This window comes from Halichoerus grypus, chromosome 10 (assembly GCF_964656455.1).
Source record: "Halichoerus grypus chromosome 10, mHalGry1.hap1.1, whole genome shotgun sequence".
NCBI lineage: Eukaryota > Metazoa > Chordata > Mammalia > Carnivora > Phocidae > Halichoerus > Halichoerus grypus.
Genome location: NC_135721.1, coordinates 90,021,032 through 90,039,400, shown reverse-complemented (window position 1 = coordinate 90,039,400; position 18,369 = coordinate 90,021,032). Strand labels below are relative to the sequence as shown.

General features: G+C 53.3%; 2 protein-coding genes across 5 annotated transcripts in view; one reads left to right on the top strand and one right to left on the bottom strand.

Moving 5' to 3' along the window:
* Nucleotides 1-42: 42 nt before the first annotated feature.
* CST7 (cystatin F) lies at nt 43-9,792 on the top strand. Its single transcript, XM_036109994.2, has 4 exons — nt 43-166; nt 7,026-7,198; nt 8,563-8,679; nt 9,254-9,792. Exons 1-4 carry the CDS (start codon nt 97-99, stop codon nt 9,329-9,331), a joined length of 438 nt encoding a protein of 145 aa, XP_035965887.1. The 5' UTR covers nt 43-96; the 3' UTR covers nt 9,332-9,792.
* Nucleotides 9,793-13,325: 3,533 nt separating this feature from the next.
* APMAP (adipocyte plasma membrane associated protein) overlaps nt 13,326-18,369 on the bottom strand; it is a 34,705-nt gene continuing 29,661 nt past the window's right edge. For all 4 annotated transcript variants that reach the window (XM_036109999.2, XM_036109995.2, XM_036109996.2 and 1 more), the window contains one exon: nt 13,326-15,568. In XM_036109999.2, the coding sequence (XP_035965892.1) occupies nt 15,350-15,568 (219 nt within the window). In that variant the 3' untranslated portion in view covers nt 13,326-15,349. The remainder of the gene's footprint in view (nt 15,569-18,369) is intronic.

Sequence of the window (18,369 nt, the reverse complement as noted above, 5' to 3'; positions counted from 1 at the left end):
GGCGGTTTGCGGGGCGGGGCCCCCTCTCAGCTCCCGAGCACTACCCTCAGGCCGGCCCGGCTCCCCCAGCGCACGCTACCCTCCGCGCAGGCAGCCATGCGGCCCGTCGGGGTGCTGCTCGCCTTCTGCTGCCTGGTCCCGTGCACCACCGCGGGCCCTTCGCGAGGTAAGAGCAGGGTCTCCCCTGGGCCGCTTCATGCCGGGGCTCCGGGGCTCCGGAGCTCTGGCCGCTCCCCGAGGCGAGGTCCCCTGATTGCCCGTCGGCGGCGGGCGCGCCCTGAGCTTCCCGCCCGGCTCCCCAAGGCACACTGCTGGCTTGGCAGCCCGGGGGACCGCGCGGCGGCAGGGGCAGGCGGCTCCCATCCCGGCTGCAGCGGCCTTTGCGTGGTTCGGGGGTAGGGGGTCTGGGGCCTGCCTGGGGGGCGAGAGAAGCGCCCTCTGTCGTCCGCCCCCTCCCTGTCCAGGGACGGAGAACTGTGGGCCCAAGGGAGGCTCCCCTGTGGCCCCTGCACGGGGACCAAGCTCCGGGATGCCCCGTGGTGGTTAAGCAGTTTCCATGTGATGCCTGCCCTTTCTGCCTGCCGCCTGCTGTCCTGTGACTTGGCCCCCGGGAGCCTAAGGATCAGACCCTTCCTGCCAGGCCAGCACTGGGGGAGAAGGGGAGGGAGGGTGCCGCTGCTGTCCAGAAACTAAGGCACAAGGAGATTGGGTTACTTGCCCATTACACAGCCAGTGAGCACCTGTCCCCGCCAGAGCACAGAGGAGCAGGCCATGTCCTCCCATCACTGGACTCACAGGCCATGGCTGCTGGGGGAGACTTAGAGGTGGGCCACTGCAAGCCTGGCTGGGGGCAGGGGAGGGGGCAGAGTGTGACATGGCAACCCCGTGGAGCTTCCCGGGAGAAATAACAGGTTGAGAAAGAAGGACTTTTGGGTTGCAACGGAACATAAAAGGGCTGAAGACACTGATGTGGCAATTTCCTAAGTCCTGAAGGGCTTAGGGAGGGAAGATGCCATGGGGCTCCGCATTTAGGTCAGTGCAGTTTAGTGTCTGGGCATGGGGAGGTCATGTGCCCAGAGGGCACCAGCGTCAGGGGCCCTGCTGCCCCCGACTCCCTCCCAGGAAGGCACCGGAATCTGTTCTCAGGGGAGGGAAGGAAAAGGCTGTGGGAGCCATGGAGGCAGAGTCGGGGCTGGGCTGAGTTCCCGTCTCTGTTCAACCACCAGGGGTAGGGGGTCTGGGGCCTGCCTGGGGGGCGAGAGAAGCGCCCCTCCTCCTTTAACCCCTCAGCTGGTGGAGGGGTCCCCTGCCCTCACTTCTGGCCCCTGGACGGTCTCGGGTGGGGCTGCACATGGGGACCACAGGGACAGGACACCCTTCCTCCTCTCTCCCCCCAACCCTCATTCTTAGCTCTCATGCTGAGGACACCCTTTCCCGGCCTTCTCTTGTCGGGATACTGCTGTCTTCCTGTGCCCCCCACTTAGTACCCATCCCAGGGGGACAAGTCAGGGGAAGAAGCTGCATGTTCAGAACAGAGACGCACACTCCTTCTCAAAACCTTAGTGAAGGGTCCCCTGGAGAGATGTGGAGCCTGCCGTCATAACTACACTGGGATTTAATTATTGACACTCACTGTCAACTGTTTTGCCAAGTTCCTTCCGCTTGCCTCCGTTTCCTCATGGAACAGAGCAGGGATGGGAACAGGACTGCATGGGGAGTTCAGAGACAGGCGGCACTGGACGACTGTTCATGTCCTCACGGGCCACGCCCACATGAGAGCCACGCGCCCCTCCCCTGTCGGACCTGGTCTCTGCCCCTGCCTGCCAGCCGGCAAGTCCAGAGCCCACACTCACATGCAGAGAGTGGGGTACCACAGACTCCCCAAACCTACTAGCTGTGGAACCTGCAGCCTCCCTAAGCCTGGGCTCATCAGCCAGGAGATACATAAAGAACTTGAGCACCCTTGGGCCTTGAAGAGGCCTGACTGCGGCGGCCCATGGAAAGCATTCTCACTGGGCCCGGGGTGCTTGGCAGCCACCTGCCCACATCCCTGCTCCAAGTCTCCGCCACGCCGGTAGCCTTCCCAGCCCACCCCACCGCCCCTCCGAAGCAATCTCTTCTGGTGCTTCCTTCATTTGACAGGTGAGGGCCTGAGCAAGGGCCTCAGAAAGAGGGGCTTGGAGGCGCCTCTGTCTGGCGGTTGAACAGAGACGGGAACTCAGCCCAGCCCCGACTCTGCCTCCATGGCTCCCACAGCCTTTTCCTTCCCTCCCCTGAGAATAGATTCCAGTGCCTTCCTGGGAGGGAGTCGGGGGCAGCAGGGCCCCTGACGCTGGTGCCCTCTGGGCACATGACCTCCCCATGCCCAGACACTAAACTGCACTGACCTAAATGCGGAGCCCCATGGCATCTTCCCTCCCTAAGCCCTTCAGGACTTAGGAAATTGCCACATCAGTGTCTTCAGCCCTTTTATGTTCCGTTGCAACCCAAAAGTCCTTCTTTCTCAGCCTGTTCTCTCTCCTGGGAAGCTCCACGGGGTTGCCATGCCACACTCTGCCCCCCTCCCCTGCCCCCAGCCAGGCTTGCAGTGGCCCATCTTCTCATTACAGGGCTTTACAATTAGTTGAACCTGGTTTAAATCCACCCTGCACTCCTCTGGGGCCTCAGTCTCTCCCCTGTAGAATGGGGACCCACACGCTGCCCGCAGAGTGGTAACAAGAAAGGAACAGCTCTAACTCTCTTGCTCCCCAGACTTCGGCTGCACAGCACACACCCCAGAACCCCCATCCCTGAGGACAGCCCAGGCCCCCTTTAGTGGGGGAGGGACTGACCCCCTGGCCGGGGCCCCAGGCCACCCAGCCTGCACTGTCGCCATCTGCTCAGCACCCACCTCGTGGCTTCCGTTCTTCCCTGAAGGAGAGCTCTTTGGGATGTTTATTCTCCATGAGAAGCCTTAGAATTCTCTTAAAGAATCCTAAAAATAGATTTGACTTTCAACCTTTTTTTTAATTAAAAATGGAGCTTTTATTATTTGTTTAGACAACTGCATTGATGAAGCTTTACTGACTTGAAGCCTACATTTTAGGAAAACGTGTAGTTAGATAAAAATAAACCAACTTCAGTATTTTTCCTAAACTTTTTGTAACATTACTGAAATTGCTTAGGAACTGACATCATGTGTTCCAAAAGGACAACGCATCTGAGGTTCAGCCTCACCTACTTTCACTTCCATTTTTTTTTTTTTGAGAGAAAGAGAGCGGGGTGCGGGGGGGGTGGAGGTGAGGGAGAGGAAGAGAATCTCAAGCAGAATCCCCCCTCAGTGCAGAGCCCAACTCAGGGCTCGATCTCATGACCCTAAGATCATGGCCTGAGCTGAAACTAAGAGTCAGATGTTCAACCAACTAAGCCACGCAGACACCCCTCTTTCACTTCATTTTTCATTCTGTTCAAGCTAAATTGCATTTAATACATTTTATTTAAAAAACCATTAACACTGGTTACTAAGAGTGATTTCTAATTTGAGATACTAAGAGTGATAACTAACTTGTTTTGTTATACTTTTCTGTATTTTTCAAATTTCCTACCCAAAATAGGTAGGCTTATAACCAGAAAAAGCAATAAATGTAATTTATGCAAAGCAAAGAATAGAAGCCATTATCGATCCACAGTGGGGAAGGGGGGACCCTCTCCTCTCCGACGGCAGGCGTACATTGAGCTTCGGTGCCTTCCTCTTCCTCTGCCGGCTAGACTACAGTGAGGAGCAGAAGTCAAGCTTGCAGTTGTTTGCCCCACTGGTTTTTGGTTTAAACTACAAAGCACCCTTGACTCCGTGTGGCACACAGGTGCGGGGGTGGGGGCAGCCCTCGGCCAGGCCCCGCCCCCTCGTGTTAGGGTGTCTGTGTGCAGAGCCCACGAGGCCCCCCAGCACCACCACCTGAGTCACAGCCACGTGGGCAGCTTGGGGAAATGCGGGTTCCAGGGCCGACCCAGCCCCACCAGCCCAGCTGCTGGCACTCCAGGAACGCAAGCGGCTTTGCTTATTTCCATCTTTGGAGACTTTAAGCAAAGACTGTCCTAGGAGGGCTGGATTCTTACAAAGGAGAATCCCAGTGCTGGTCGGGGACAGGGCTCGGAGGGAAACTCAGACCAGCAGATGGCCATAATCCTGTGCTGGGAAGGGTCCCAGTGGTATGCTGCTTTCATCGGAGCCAGGGGGCCAGGTCCGTGGGGCTGCTAAAGCTTAGGGGGCTTAGTCTTGACGCTTCAGCGTTGCGCCCAAGGAACCAGCTGGGGGAGACCCATTTGCCAGGTGGGGCCCTGCTTGGTCAGGCAGTGCTGGCCCTCCCCAGACTGCAAGATGCTGCCCCCGCCCCGCCCCAGGGTCACAGAACGCACAGAGACTCACACCTTCTCTGTCCACTCTCAGGGCTCCTTCCACTGCACCACACACAGGGGAGGGGAGACCACCCAGCCAGATGCCCCCCGACCCCGCCCTAGGTCTCACATTCGGCAGGGGTCTCACGTACACAAGAGGCCATAGCAGACGCGCAGCACCCAAGGCGCCAACCTCCCAGGCAGTTCCCAGCCTAGCCAGCCCACTGGCCCTATCTAACCCGACCCCCCGTACAAGGTAGTGGGTATTTCCCTCAGCCCCCTTCTGTCAGTCTCCATGCATGGGGGACTCCTTGTCCCCAATGGGACATCCCAGTGCAGCTTCTATTAAAGCTCCCATGCTCTGTTGAATTCATGCTGCCAGCTTCCTCCCCTAAAGTTGTGATTTCTTCACGGGGGAACCAGATGGTATCTTGCCCCCGCCAAAGCCTGCGTGCCTTGTCGCGGTTATCTTCTACCACCCAAATATACTTGGGTGTCTCGGGTCTGAGCTGGAGTTTGTCGCTCAGGGGGGACGGGCTGGGGTGGGGTGGGCACAGGTCAGCACTCATCTTTCCACCTTACATATGCTCAGCCCGGAAGCTTGGTTACCACTGCTGTTACCCACACACCCCGAGTCTCCACTTCCTGCTGCCTCTGCACCTCTGCCTCATGCCAAACTCAGTCTCCCCAGACTGAACACAGATGCCTGCGCCACAGATGCTCCCCGAGGTCATGGCAGAGGGAAGCGAGTGAAGTCTCAGGGCAGTGCAGTCCCCTGGGGTCCTCTGCAAGGACACGGTGTCCCTATCGGCACCCACCGCCACGACCACGTGGGGCTACTGAGCACCTGAAATGGGGCCATGCCACTGAGGAGCTGAACTTCACACTCTGTTTAATTTAGTTAATGAACTAAAACAGCTCAGCTCTAAATCGTCTCTGGCAGGCTAACATTTCAGGAAAATCTGGGAGAACGTCTTCCTAAAGAGAAGCAGTTTACAAATCTAAAAACCCTCTTCCCCTTCTTCCTCCCAGTTTAGATTTTTCCCCCAAAACTTTTTATTTTTTTAAGACTTTATTTATTTGAGAGAGAGAGAGAGAGAGCACAAGCAGGGGAGGGGCAGAGGGAGCGAGAGAAGCAGACTCCCCACTGAGTGGGGAGCCCAATGCGGGACTCAGTCCCAGGACCCTGAGATCATGACCTGAGCTGAAGTCAGACACGTAATTGAGCCACCCAGGCGCCCCAACTTTTTACTTTTAGACATCAGTTGTCCACTGTAGAAATGGACAGAAACCTAAATTCATCATGAGCCACCAACCAGAAAAGGCCACCATTCACGTGTTGCCATACGGAGCCTGTGGGGCTTTTTATGTTCCTTTTTTCTTTATAATAAAATCCAAAGTTTGTGACCCAAATGAGCACACAGCTGTGCCGGGCCCGGCCTTGCCTCTCAGCCCTTCCCACATGCCCTCCTTGCTTCAGCCGCGCTGGGGCCCTGAGCCGTCAGACACCTCTGCCCTCCGGCCCCTCACTTGCTCTCGGCCCCTCCATCTAGGTTCGTGCAGATGGCACAGCCTGGTGCTGCATCTGCTGTGGACAGACCCCCGCACAGCTCCTGCCTTGCTTCACCTGCTGCTCTGATGTTTGTCTTGCCTGATTACTGACGGGACGTGAGCTGCAGTGAACATAAGCTTCTGTACCCCCAGAGCCTGCAGGATGAGGAGGGCTCCAGAGGGGCTAGTGAGCAAGCCGGACGAAGGAATGAAGTCCGGTCCTTCTTCAGCGAGGGTCCTCGGGGTGTGGCCGGGCTCTGCTTCTGTGGCGCCTGGGAGCAGAGGACGTGGAGAGGAGAGGAGCAGCATGGGGGTCCCTGGTTCTGTCAGACACTGGGGGACCCAAGTGCCGGGGGAGAAGCCCCTCCTGTTGCTTACCCCATCTTTAATCCAAATATGGGCCTCCTCGGAATAGGAAGAGCATGGAAGGATGAAAGAAAGCCAGTCGTCCCTGCCTCCACCACGTGCCAGCTCTGCGGGCCTGACCCCTGTCCTCGGACTTGTACCCAGAAGGGCATGGCAGGAGGCAGCACATGAGGGGCATCGGGTGCGGACGGGCCAACCCAGGGCCTGGAAGCTGGGTGGATTCTGACAAGAATCACTGAGGGAGAGGACAGCAGCAGCGTCCGAGCAAGTGAGAAGGCAGGATGCGCCTTTGGGCACTTCTCCGTGGTCCACTTGTTGGGGACACACTGAGGGGCAGGGTCCAGATGGTGGTGGCCTCAAAGGCCAACTGAGGCACCTTCTTCTAACCTCTGGGGTTGCATCCTATCCAGAGGCTCCGCCCCCGGAAGACGCGGTTGGGTTTTCTTTAACACATGCTAGAAACCACCCTGGGTTCCGAGAAAGCCTGTGCGGCAGGCACCATGGGCCGGGACTACCTTCCATTCCTCACGGTACCACCCACCGCGCCTGGTCCTCAGCTCTGAGGAGGGAGCAACCGCGAGAAGCACAACAAATGCTCTGTGGGGTGTGGGGTGGCTGGTTGAGGGGGTAGGTCTGGGAGCAGACAGCAGAACTGAGGTGTGAAGTGCAACACTGGGCCCAAGGACCCTGCTCACAGCAATGTTCGTGTCTGGTTCTGTGCTTCTCTGTTTCAGATTTTTGTTCCCAGACCCTTAACCCAGATGTGAAGCCAGGATTTCCCAAAAAAATAAACCCCCACGACCCAGGAGCCCTCCAAGCAGCCAGACACAGCGTTGAAAGGTTCAACAACTGTACAAATGACATCTTCTTGTTCAAGGAGTCCCACATCAGCAAAGCCCTGCTCCAGGTGAGGGTTGGGGACGCCCCTACGCGGCCAGGCTGCAGTGGCTTCTGTCTTACCAGGGGCTGGCCGGCTAGTGCCCGTCCCTGTAGAGTGTGGCCCCCGGCCGGGAGGCTGACAGCAGCGCCACAGGCAGCCCACGAGCAGCCACAGCCAGAGGCACCAGGGCACAGCAAGAAGGCCCTGCGCCACCTCCCGTGAAGGCAGGCTCCTCCCGGGGGGCCCACAGCACATCTGCAGCGGAACCCAGGAGGGCAGGGGTGGAACAGGCCACTGCAGCCGGGCACGAAGGCCGTCGCCGGGAGAAGCAGAAGGCCGGCCTGCAGGAACCACTAGACCGCCCGTCGGAGCCCCGCCCTGCCTCGCCCCACCCCGCCCCTCGCCCGCACCGCAGCCCCAAGGGACCTCTTGCCGTTCTCCATCTGGGCCATGTCGCTCGGAGAGCTTTGCCCAAACCACTGCCCCTTCCCCACACACAAACCCCAGGGAAAGATGGTGAGGTGGTCCCACTCGGACACTAACAGTTTTTACGCATACTGGTAATGGTTACCCCTGTGTCACAGGATTGTTGGAAATTCTTATAATCCTTATTCTTTTCGAAAATTGCAAACTTTTTTAAGAGCAGCATATTTTTATGATTAGAAAGCATGTGGCAGAAACGCAAGCTGGTGTGCGGTGGGCTTTAAAAGCCTACTTCCCATGGAAATAGCCCAAGTGTCATCTCTCCAGGGACTCCGCCCCAGGGGCCATGGGGTCTTCCCAAGCCAGGCTTTCGCCTCCTGCGGAACACGGCAAGTTCCCGGTGCTCCTGCCAGTGCTCGAGGGCCTGTGGGAGGGGACAGATGACACTGGGGATGACTTGACTTCACCTGGTACTTGGCGGGGCTAAGGCTTCATTGAGAGACTGCAAGTGAGGAGGAACCGGTTGCTGCCGCATTCGTGCGGAAAAGGGTCTATTTTGAAACTGGGGGGAAAAGCAACCACTGTTGGCATGCAGGGCGGGTCGGCACAGCCCGCAGGTGGGTGTTGGGCATGGAGGTGAGGCGCAGAGTTCTGGGCAGTAAGGAAATGTCCTCCGACAGACCCAGAGCCCCAGTCTCACCTGGGGACCGAGAACTGGCACCATGAGCAGGAATGACATGAGTGGGTAAGAAAGGAAGGGAGAGGCCTGGGTGCAAGCAGCAGCTTCCCCCACCGCCCCCCCCCCCCCACACCGGAGTTCTCTGATGGGTCCCAGACACTCAGCCCCTTTCTGGGAGCGAATCTGGGAGTCCTTCCCCCTGGTCTCCATGCCGCCTCCTGCTGGTGAAGGAGCAGCCACCCTACTGTCCTGGACTGAGTAACACCGACCCGGCCCTTCTTCCCCATAGATCGTGAAGGGCCTGAAGTACATGCTGCACATAAAGATTGGCAGAACTTCTTGCAAGAAGACCCAGCACCCTATTCTAGACAACTGTGACTTCCAGACCAACGATACCTTAAAAAGGGTAAAAACAAAGGGGTCTCACCTCCTCACACCTACTCACTGCCGTCCCAGCCCTCGCGCACTCCCCAGGGCTTTGGGAACCATCCCCTTCATCACCTCTCTGCCTGCAAGTTTCCAACTCTCACTTCCAGCATCCGTGCAGTACCCACAGACCTGGGAGAACACAGAGGGAGGACTCGCAAGAGAGCACCTCAAACCACCCCCCTGAGGGGCACAGCTCCAGGAAATAAACACCCTGGGCTTGGGGCAGGGGAGGTTAGAACAAAAGGAGCTTTCAAACAGTTCAGAAATCATATACACACATACACATGCAGGAGAGAGCAAATGTGACAACATCTAATTAATTTGCAAAAAAAAGTGAAAATACATATTTTTTTTTTTCTTGAATCTCTCAACTTCTCTGTAGATGTGAAATTTTTCAAAATAAAAACTTGGGGCAGGGGAAAAACGTCCAAAGGAAGATGCGCACGCACCGCCCACCGCTGCAGGGAACCTAACCCCTGCGGAGCGTGTCGGGACCGCAGCCTCTGCGACGGGGGAGGGAGGGGGTCTCAGTGTGCCCTTCTTTGTTTCAGACTTTCAGTTGCTACACGGAAGTTTGGGTCATCCCCTGGCTCCAGAGGTTCAAGGTGCCCGTTCTCCTCTGTCGCTGACTTCCGCCTCTCAGCAACACTGCACTCCTGCTCTTTACTGCATGCGGTCACAGCCCCGCCCTGGCTGTCACAGGCCCTGGGACCTTCCGACGCAGTGGCTCACCAGTGAGCCGAAACGGAAGTGCCCGTGGGCTCATCACAGAGTAGCCAGGGTGGAAGAATGATACTGCCCGTGGTTAGAGTATGTATTTCGCATTTTCTTCTAACCTAACTAATTTTACCGATGCTCTGATGGTAATTATTCAGGTTCTGGACCTCTGAGCGAGCCCCCTCCATCCCCTCCCACCTGATCACCTTGTGGTCCCACATCCAGCAATGAAAGCCCAGAGATCCGTCCCTTTGACCAAATAATGGTTACAGCCCTGGGCAGGGGGACAAGTCAGCTATTGTGCATCTTGACCTTTTGTGCATGAATAAAACTATGAATAAATATGAATAAAGAACTGACCATCTCAAAACAACACCTGTTGCTTTACCTGTTAAAGGGACAGTCAGGAAGGTGAGGTGAACGTTGTGAGAGGTCCCTCTCACTGAGTGGTCTGATGAGTCTAGTGACTTCCATAAAGCCCCTTGGAGGCGTCTCTGGCCTTTCACTGCCAGCTAAACTATACTGAAGACCAGAGGAGCTGGAAACAGGCCAGCCTGTGTCCACATCATGAACTGGCAGGGCAGACAGCACCCCACTTTGGAGGGCGCTCACCCTCCAGCTGGGCTTTCTTCTGACCAGGAGTCATACACCCAAGTTCTTGATGGACTTGATAATTCATAGGAAACAAAATCTGCATTAAATACGTATGACAATTTAGTATGCAGTTGTAAACTTGATCACTATGTACAACCAAAATGAATTACCCTTTGGCTTCCTTCAGTGAGGGGAGAGCTTTAATTTCCAAATCCTCACTCATTTTTGCTGGCTCGCCTCCTTCTGGCCATTTAATTCAGGGACAGTGGTGGCAACTATGCCACAACACAATTTATTTGATGATTCTAAAGGCCACGTTTTCATCAAGCGTGATTCTGAAGGCCACCCTTTTCATCAAGCCTTGCAGTGCTTGGCCACGGACATGCCCAGGAGCTTGCAGACAGAGATGGGCATCACTCAGAGAAGACAGGCCCCCGGCCACCCTACTCCAGTAGGCCTGGGTTGGAATGCAGAGCCTCTCGCTTTGGATTTCCTCCTCTCCAGGCCTCTTCAAACTATAGATTAGTACAAAATACACTGTTGCCTTTAAAAAAAAAAAAAAAAAATATGGACTTGGGGCACCTGGGTGGCTCAGTCGTTTTAGCCTCTGACTCTTGATTTCAGCTCAGGTCATGATCTCAGGGTCGTGAGATGGAGCCCCAGGTAGGACTCCGTGCTCAGCAGGGAGTCTGCTTGAGATTCGATCTCTCCCTCTCCCTCTGCCCCTCCTCCCCTGCTCTCTTTCTAAAATAAATAAATCTAAAAAATATGGACTTGATAATTCACAGGAAACAAAATCTGCATTAAATACGTATGACATATCTAAAACTAATGATGTAATGTATGGGGATTAACATAACAATAAAAAAATTAAAAAAAAATAAAAAAAAAAAAATAAAATAAATAAATACGTATGACAATTTGGTATGCAGTTGTAAACTTGATCACTGCGTACAACCAAAATGAATTACCCTTTGGTTTCCTTCAGTGAAGGGAGAGCTTTAATTTCTAAATCCTCACTCATTTTTGCTGGCTCGCCTCCTTCTGGTCATTTAATTCAGGGACAGTGATGGCAACTATGCCACAAGACAATTTATTTGATGATTCTGAAGGCCACCCTTTCATCAAGATAAATGAGTCCACCCAACGTTGTTGACCCCATACATAAACAAGGTGGCAGGAACACCAGGAGTCAGAGCTTCAGACTCAGATGGGCCTCGGGACACAGCTGAACGGGCAGGATGTTGCAACAAATAAAGGTAGGAACCCATGCGAACTCCCAGTTGGTCCTCATGAACATTTAAATACGGCCCAGAGCACATGAAGGCCAGGCCTCTCCTGAAAATTATTACTTAGGCTTCCAGGCCTGTGGGCCCACCTGGCGTCACCTGGCCTCACGGTCAGAAATGAGAATGCACACACAGGTGTGGGGGAGAGCAGCCTCACAGTACCTCTGCTCCGAGCTGAGCTGCATTTGAACCCCCTTCTGCCCAGCCAGGAGCCAGGGCTGACCTTCCCTCTGGGGACAGAGAAGGAGGCCTCAAATCTGAATCTCAAAACTCTCAGGTTTCAACACTAACCTATGCCCACAATTTTCAAAACATCATTTGGGGCCAGGTATTTAAAATCTCTTCCTATAAAGTAAACAGAAGTCTTAGAACTAAGACAAACCAGCTCCTGCAGAAGCCAGTTGACTGTGGGTCCCCCAATCTCAGGCTTCTGCAAACCTTCTCTACATGGGGACCTTCGGGCCTGAACTCTAGGCGACCTCAACTCTCTAATACGTCAGCTGTTTTATTATCCCCAATCTGCTTTATGTACTATACCTCACAGAAGACAATGCTTGACTTTAAATAACTCTTACACCAGCCACAGTGGCACCAGAAGGAAAGGGCCTGAGCCAGTGAGCCAGCGTGAGGCTACTCTGATTTCTGGAAGCCAACAGTTCGTTGCCTTTGTCCTCCACAGAGACACATCTGCCAACCACACTACTGCAGACGTCTGGCTACAGCTGCCTGTAGAGCAGGTCCTGTGGGCATGCTGCTTGTTCTAGCAACCTAACTCTGCCCCTCACCCCCACCCCATGAAAGACTTCGCTCTAGACCGAGCACAGCAAAGCCCGCCCTGGGAGGGGACTGACCAGAGAGCCACTTGGTAGGATTCAAACAGATGAAACAAAACACCCACATGGAGATGGTGTGACTTACCGTAGGTGGTGGACGTCAACCAGCAATGACCTGAAGTCTCGTATTGCCGCCATTTTTTTTTTTTAAGATTTTATTTATTTATTTGACAAAGATAGAGAACACAAGTAGGCAGGGCAGCAGGCAGAGGGAGAGGGAGAAGCAGGCTCCCCACTGAGGAAGGAGCCAGATGCGGGGCTCGATCCCAGGACACTGGGATCATGACCTGAGCCAAAGGCAGACACTTAACCGACTGAGCCACCCAGGCACCCCTTGCCGACCCAATTTTACCTGCGCTTTTAGACTTAGAGCTTTACTCTGCCTCGGAGAGAATGACTCTGACACAGAGGGAAGCTGTGACATCATCTAATGTTATTCTCACTGAGAAAATGTAAAGTTAAGTACCCAGGATTCTAAGACATACCAGAATTAGGACCAAAGAGAAAAAATACTTATTGTTCAAGGTCTCAAAAACTGAGCAAAACCAGTCAAAATTCTAACAGTCTTGCCCTGAGTGTTCTAGAGCTTTCCCTGGCCATGCTCCACACCTCCTCACTAGCTATACACAGACTCTCAGGGATTCAGCTCTACTGGCCCTGCTCCAGGTGTCCGCCCAGCCCAGCCCCTTTAGGGTACAGGTGGGCCCTGGCAGTGATGAGTGCCCCACCACTGTCATGGGGACCACCTGTGAAGCTTGAAACCATGATGATACCAGGCCATTCCGAAAGACTGGGAAGCCCAGAGGACTCTGATGTGCAGCCAAGGTCCAGCCCCTGGGCTGGGCGGTGACCACCACAGAGCCAGGTCCTGGAAACACCACCCTGCCTCACCTCCCAGCTTCCCCAGCAGATTCCAAAGTCAGACCATGGGTCCTGACTCAGCGGTGTGCTCAGTGAGTCTGGGCAAGTCCTCTCCACCCGCCCCCGCAAGCCTCAGTCCCCACCTATAAAATGACTATATCTCCTTCCATCAGTAAAACGTCAGTGTTCATGAAAACACTTTCTAAACTACAGACCACCCTGCAAATGCATGTTGATGATAAAAATCTCAAAACAGGGCTTCTGTCCTATGAAAGGCAGTACTTGAGTCCCAGCAGAGTTTTTGTAATCGATAATAAGGAAGCACACAATGAATGAATCGCTTGATTTAATTTTAAGAGCATGTTAGTAATTCACATTAGAGTAAATCTGCTTTATGTTTACAACAAAAGCATACCACATATTTAAACCTAATAAGGCTATATTTTGCACCTCACCACGGCAAATTACCAGATAAAACACAGGAAGTGACACGTTGAGACAGAAAATCAACATCTAAGTCAAAATCAAGACTCCTTTGCTGAAAACTGTGAAAAGCAATTTACCGGCTTCTTTGCATTGGTAGAAAGCAAGCACTAAAAAGCCCTCTGTTCTTGATCAAGAAGTCAACTTCTATGCGCTCCACACATTTAAATTGTTTTTTATGGCAGAACGTACTCCTGTACAGCTGATATATGGGGTGCACCACCATCTATTAAAAAGTATTTAATAATCTATACTCAATTTTCTTTCCCTAAAGTAACATAAGTAACATTGAGTCATTCACCTAATACATTCTGGGTCACACCAACTGGACTGAAGCCAGTCTCTGACTCTGTCCTACTGCTGCACATGAAGCCATCCCTGAGCATGCAACAACAGATGAGCCAACCTCCAGATCCTGACTCTTTCCCCTAAAACAAGGCCAGGCCAGCGCAGGGGAGGGGCCACGGTTGGGAAAGGGAGCAAAGGGCTTGTCACCAACCAGTGTGACACAACACAAATGGTTCATGTTTTACCACAGCTGTCGTTGCCTATTTAAAATATTTCCTTGTCAAGTTACTGAAAACGATTCCAGAGACGCAAGGTCTTCTGTACTCTCACGAACAGCCAGGACGGAGAGGAACAGGTATCAACCCCATTCTGCAGGCTGGGGACAGGAACACAGTGTAAGAGCAACTTGCCCAAGGATGAAGCACTGCCGGGAGGTGGTAGCCGGAGGTGGCCACCCTGGGAGGGGTGCGGAGCGAGCCAGATGGACTGCCGGTCCCTAAACAAGGTCCTGGCCAAAAGGATCCTCCTCTCAACCCGCGATGGAATCAAACTCCAGTCACCGTTAACCTAATTCTATCAGAGAAGAAATCCCAGGCAACACCATCAGAAAAGGTTAATGAGCAGAAAGTCAATTTAATTATCATTACTACATGGGTCCCCCTGAAAAACTTAGGACCAGTGTGTACACACTTGTCAGGATATACAGCCATTTCGGGCTTGTGACACCCTAGCAAATGATATTAACATGTGCACTATTCATCTGCTGGTCTAGAGGTAAGGAACAAAGGGGTGTCAACAGGACTCCCCTAGATTCTGCCCTGTAGCACCCAGCTGCTGAATCATTCCATCAATGCGGTCTGTTCACAGAGAGAAGCCCCGCAGGTCCTCTCTGAGCTGCTGGGATCAACATGCTTCTATGCACTTTCTCAGGTCCTTGCCTTTAAATGGTTGATGGGGACTCAGGAGTCTTGAAAACCCTCTGGTTCAGAGTGGGGCTGAACTGGCGTAGGCGGGGGGGTGTGAGCTATGGAAGGGACCACACAGGATCCAGGGCCCACGGCCCACACAGCTCTGGAGAATACAGCTCTACCATTTACACAGCTCCACTCACTGGCCTCAACATACTTTTGCACTGAGCTCCCCTTGCCCTTCCTGTGCCCCACCCCCAGAGACCGGTATTACCACATTTTATAGTAAAGATACTGAGGCTGGCAGGACAGCCAGTAGCAAAAACAAGATCCCTGGACATCTCATCTACTGCTCTATCCACCAAACCCTGAGGCCTATTATAAGTGTATGAAGACTCCTAAGTCCTAGAGAATAGAATCACTGTACTTAGAAAGGTTTTTTAAGAGGAAATGGTATAACATGGACTTATCTTCCCTGTGGCATGTTATGCTTCCCTCTAGATGTCAAACCCAGGTGAGGGGTATCCCACAGGGGCCCAGACATCCACAGGGTCTCACTGTCCACTTCCAACGTCCATGTCCAAGGACCGGCAGGCGCAGGTGAAAAGGGCTGTGTGCACGGAATCTCCTGGACCAGCGGTGGTGCCGTGTGAGGACTCCTGGCACAGCCACGGTCAAGGCTGCTGAACAGACTGGAGGCTGAGTCTGCAGAGGAAGGGGGCCCTGAAGGAGCCCAGGTATAGGTGCCCGTCGTGCTCATGCACTTCGCTGATGTAGGAGGCCACCTGCCCATCGGGATCGTGCAAGCTTCTCCGGAAGGCCCCGCTGTCGCTGAGTTCTAGAACGAGGCTGTACCGTGGTACAAACTTCATCACAGTCTCCTGACTAAACAGCTGGGAGGGAAGCACAGTGTGAGCAGAGGTTAGCTTCTGACCAAGAGAGTGGTGTGAGCAGATCCGGCCTGCTAAAAACAAGACCACGGGCCCAAAATGGAGTCAATTATGCTCAGCTCCAAGTCACCAAACTGAGACCTAACTTACTTACAATTTGGGTTCTCCCAGAAATGGAACCTTAAGCCAGTCGATCAGGAATCACCTGATCAGCACTAATGAGGTAATCTGCCTGCCATCCCCTAAAGGAAAGTAGCCTGGTGATAACCAACCCGGTTTTTTGTCCAGTGTAACCACCTTGTTCCCGCTCCCTCCTGCCTATAAAAATTTTTCATTTTGTACTGCTCCTCCAAGCTCATTTGTATCTGCTGGATTGGATGGTGTCTGACTCATGAGTTACTGAACGAAGCCAATAAGCTCTTTGACATTTATTCAGTTGAATGTTGTTTTTCACAGATGCCACATCCCCTCCCCATCTTGTAAGGGCCCAGCTCTTCCAATGATAGGGAAGCCGCATAGAGCAGAAGCAGATTAAACCAGCTCCCTGCCCCTGGCACAGGGCCTGCCACCTCACAGGCCTCCCCCACTTCTGCCCCTGGGCAGAGCAGGCCAAGGAGCCTCCTGTCACCTGCATCCAGGCAAGGCCAGCCTGGCACAAGGATGGCAGCCTTCCAACAGTCCTCGCCACAGTACCCACCAGACCCAATGCAGGCACCACTCTGAATGAGCTAGCTGAACCAAGAGAAGGGTTCATGGCTCCTCACACCTGAGGAAGACAAGATACTGAAGCCAAGCCCACACTGACATGGACCCCAGGACACCGGGTTAAAACCAGCACAGCCTAACCAGAATAAACGCCAAGCCCTCAGACTAGGTTTAAAATATTTCAGATGTGCAAGGTGCAAATGATGGAGATTTGAGAGCAGTTCATGTTAGAGGAAAGACCTGGACTGGTTAAATGAACGTGTCCCTGCCCCCTAGGGCCCTGGCAGCTCTGCTTGAGGCCAGTGTAGAGATAACCTCCATGCTGAGCAAGGCACCCTTTAGGAGCCCCGTGGCTCAGCCAGGTCAGGGGCCACACAGGGCAACTGAAGGGTTTTAAGCAGAGAAACCAGAGGGTGAGATATGCAATTTCTGGCAGAGCAGGACACCAGGGAGGAAATGATGACAGTATGCTACTGCATAAAACCAGTGAGTGAAAATAGGCAGATGTCCACCTTTTCACGTAAGGGGAAACAGCCAAACAACTGTAAATGTCCAATGAATAATGTCTCCTAGTCACTGGAAGGGTCCAAGCAGCCATACAAGTTGACTGTGTTCTAGAAAGTTGTATGGCAAAATTGATTAAAACTTGAAATACTTCATAAGGCTTCCCACGGCCTATGAAATGCCACCTCACCTCAGTGCCAGGTCCCCCCTTTTCTGCTCTCTCCGTCTTATCCCTAAGGCCTCTCACCCCCTCTGCTGGGTTTAAGTTGCTTTCCCAGAAAGCTCTCAAATCTCCCCCCCAATTTCCAACTCCCGGTGCTGACCCTTCTCCACCCAGACTCTCTAACAGTTCTTCAAACTTGACAGACACCCTGGCTAAGGAGACAGGGCCGTGGACATCAGCTGCTGATCCTGAGACCCCTGCCCTCACGCCTAATCCCTTCTCTCCAGACCCTGCAAGCCCAGCACCACAGGGTCTTATCACGTGCTATGGACGTACCACCCCCACCCCAGGGTCTGCCCCACCACCCTTCCTGGCTGCTGCAGCCTCCTCCATGCCAGGCTCTTCACAGCCCGTGGAGCCAAGCTACAGGCTGCCCCCCACACGGCAGCTACGCTTGTCTCTTTAAAACTTTCTTTGTACTACATCACGCCCCTCCTGAACAATTCGTCAGGAAGTGGCTTGTAGGGCCCAGCAAGGTAGGTGTGTGCAGAGGCTGGAGCCACAGTGGCCCAGACCACAAGTCAGTCCAAGCAGGGTGAGGCAGAGTCCACACTGGGGGGAGGGCAGTGGCACAGAATAGGGCATCGGAGCCCAAGCAGGGCCTGGCACAGGCTGGAAGAGCCCAGGCAGAGTGAGGACAGTGTTTGCCTGGGGACAGCTTGGCACAGGCATCCGAGCCTTTGAGGGAAAAGGCAGGAGCCTCACATGGTTGGGAGGAGGGAGAAGGCCCAGCATGGGATGCCAGAACCCTAGCAGGGGCCGTGTGATGGGGGACACGGCCACATCTTGGTGACATCCAGGGAATCTGATCAAACAGGTATGAAGGGTAATAGGATCCAGGTGTTCCACTATTAGAGAAGGGAAGTACTATTATGGAAGTGGAGAAAATTAGAATAAATCCTGTGGTATGGGACTGGAAGCCAAAATACCAGCATTACTTAGAGTTTTCAACTTAAATAAACAGATGATGAATAAATGAACACGTGTGTAAACATGTATACACACACCGCATATACATTTGACCTTGAACAACACCGGTCTGAACTGCAGCAGGTGTAGTTTTTTTTTTTTATAAATACAGTGCTGTAAATGTATTTTCTCATTCTTGTAATTTTGTTAATATTCTCTAGCTTACTTTATTGTAAGAATATAGTATACAACACACATAACATACAAATTATGTGTTAATCAACTGTTTGTTACTGGTGAGGCTTCTGGTCAACAGTAGGCTGTTAGCAGTTAAGTCTTTGGGGACTCAAGAGTTATATGCAGATTTCTGACTGCACAGGGGCCAGTGCCCCTAACCCCCGCATTGTTCAAGGGTCAAATGTGTTTATCTACGTATGAATACACATGCACATGTTCTCTGGCC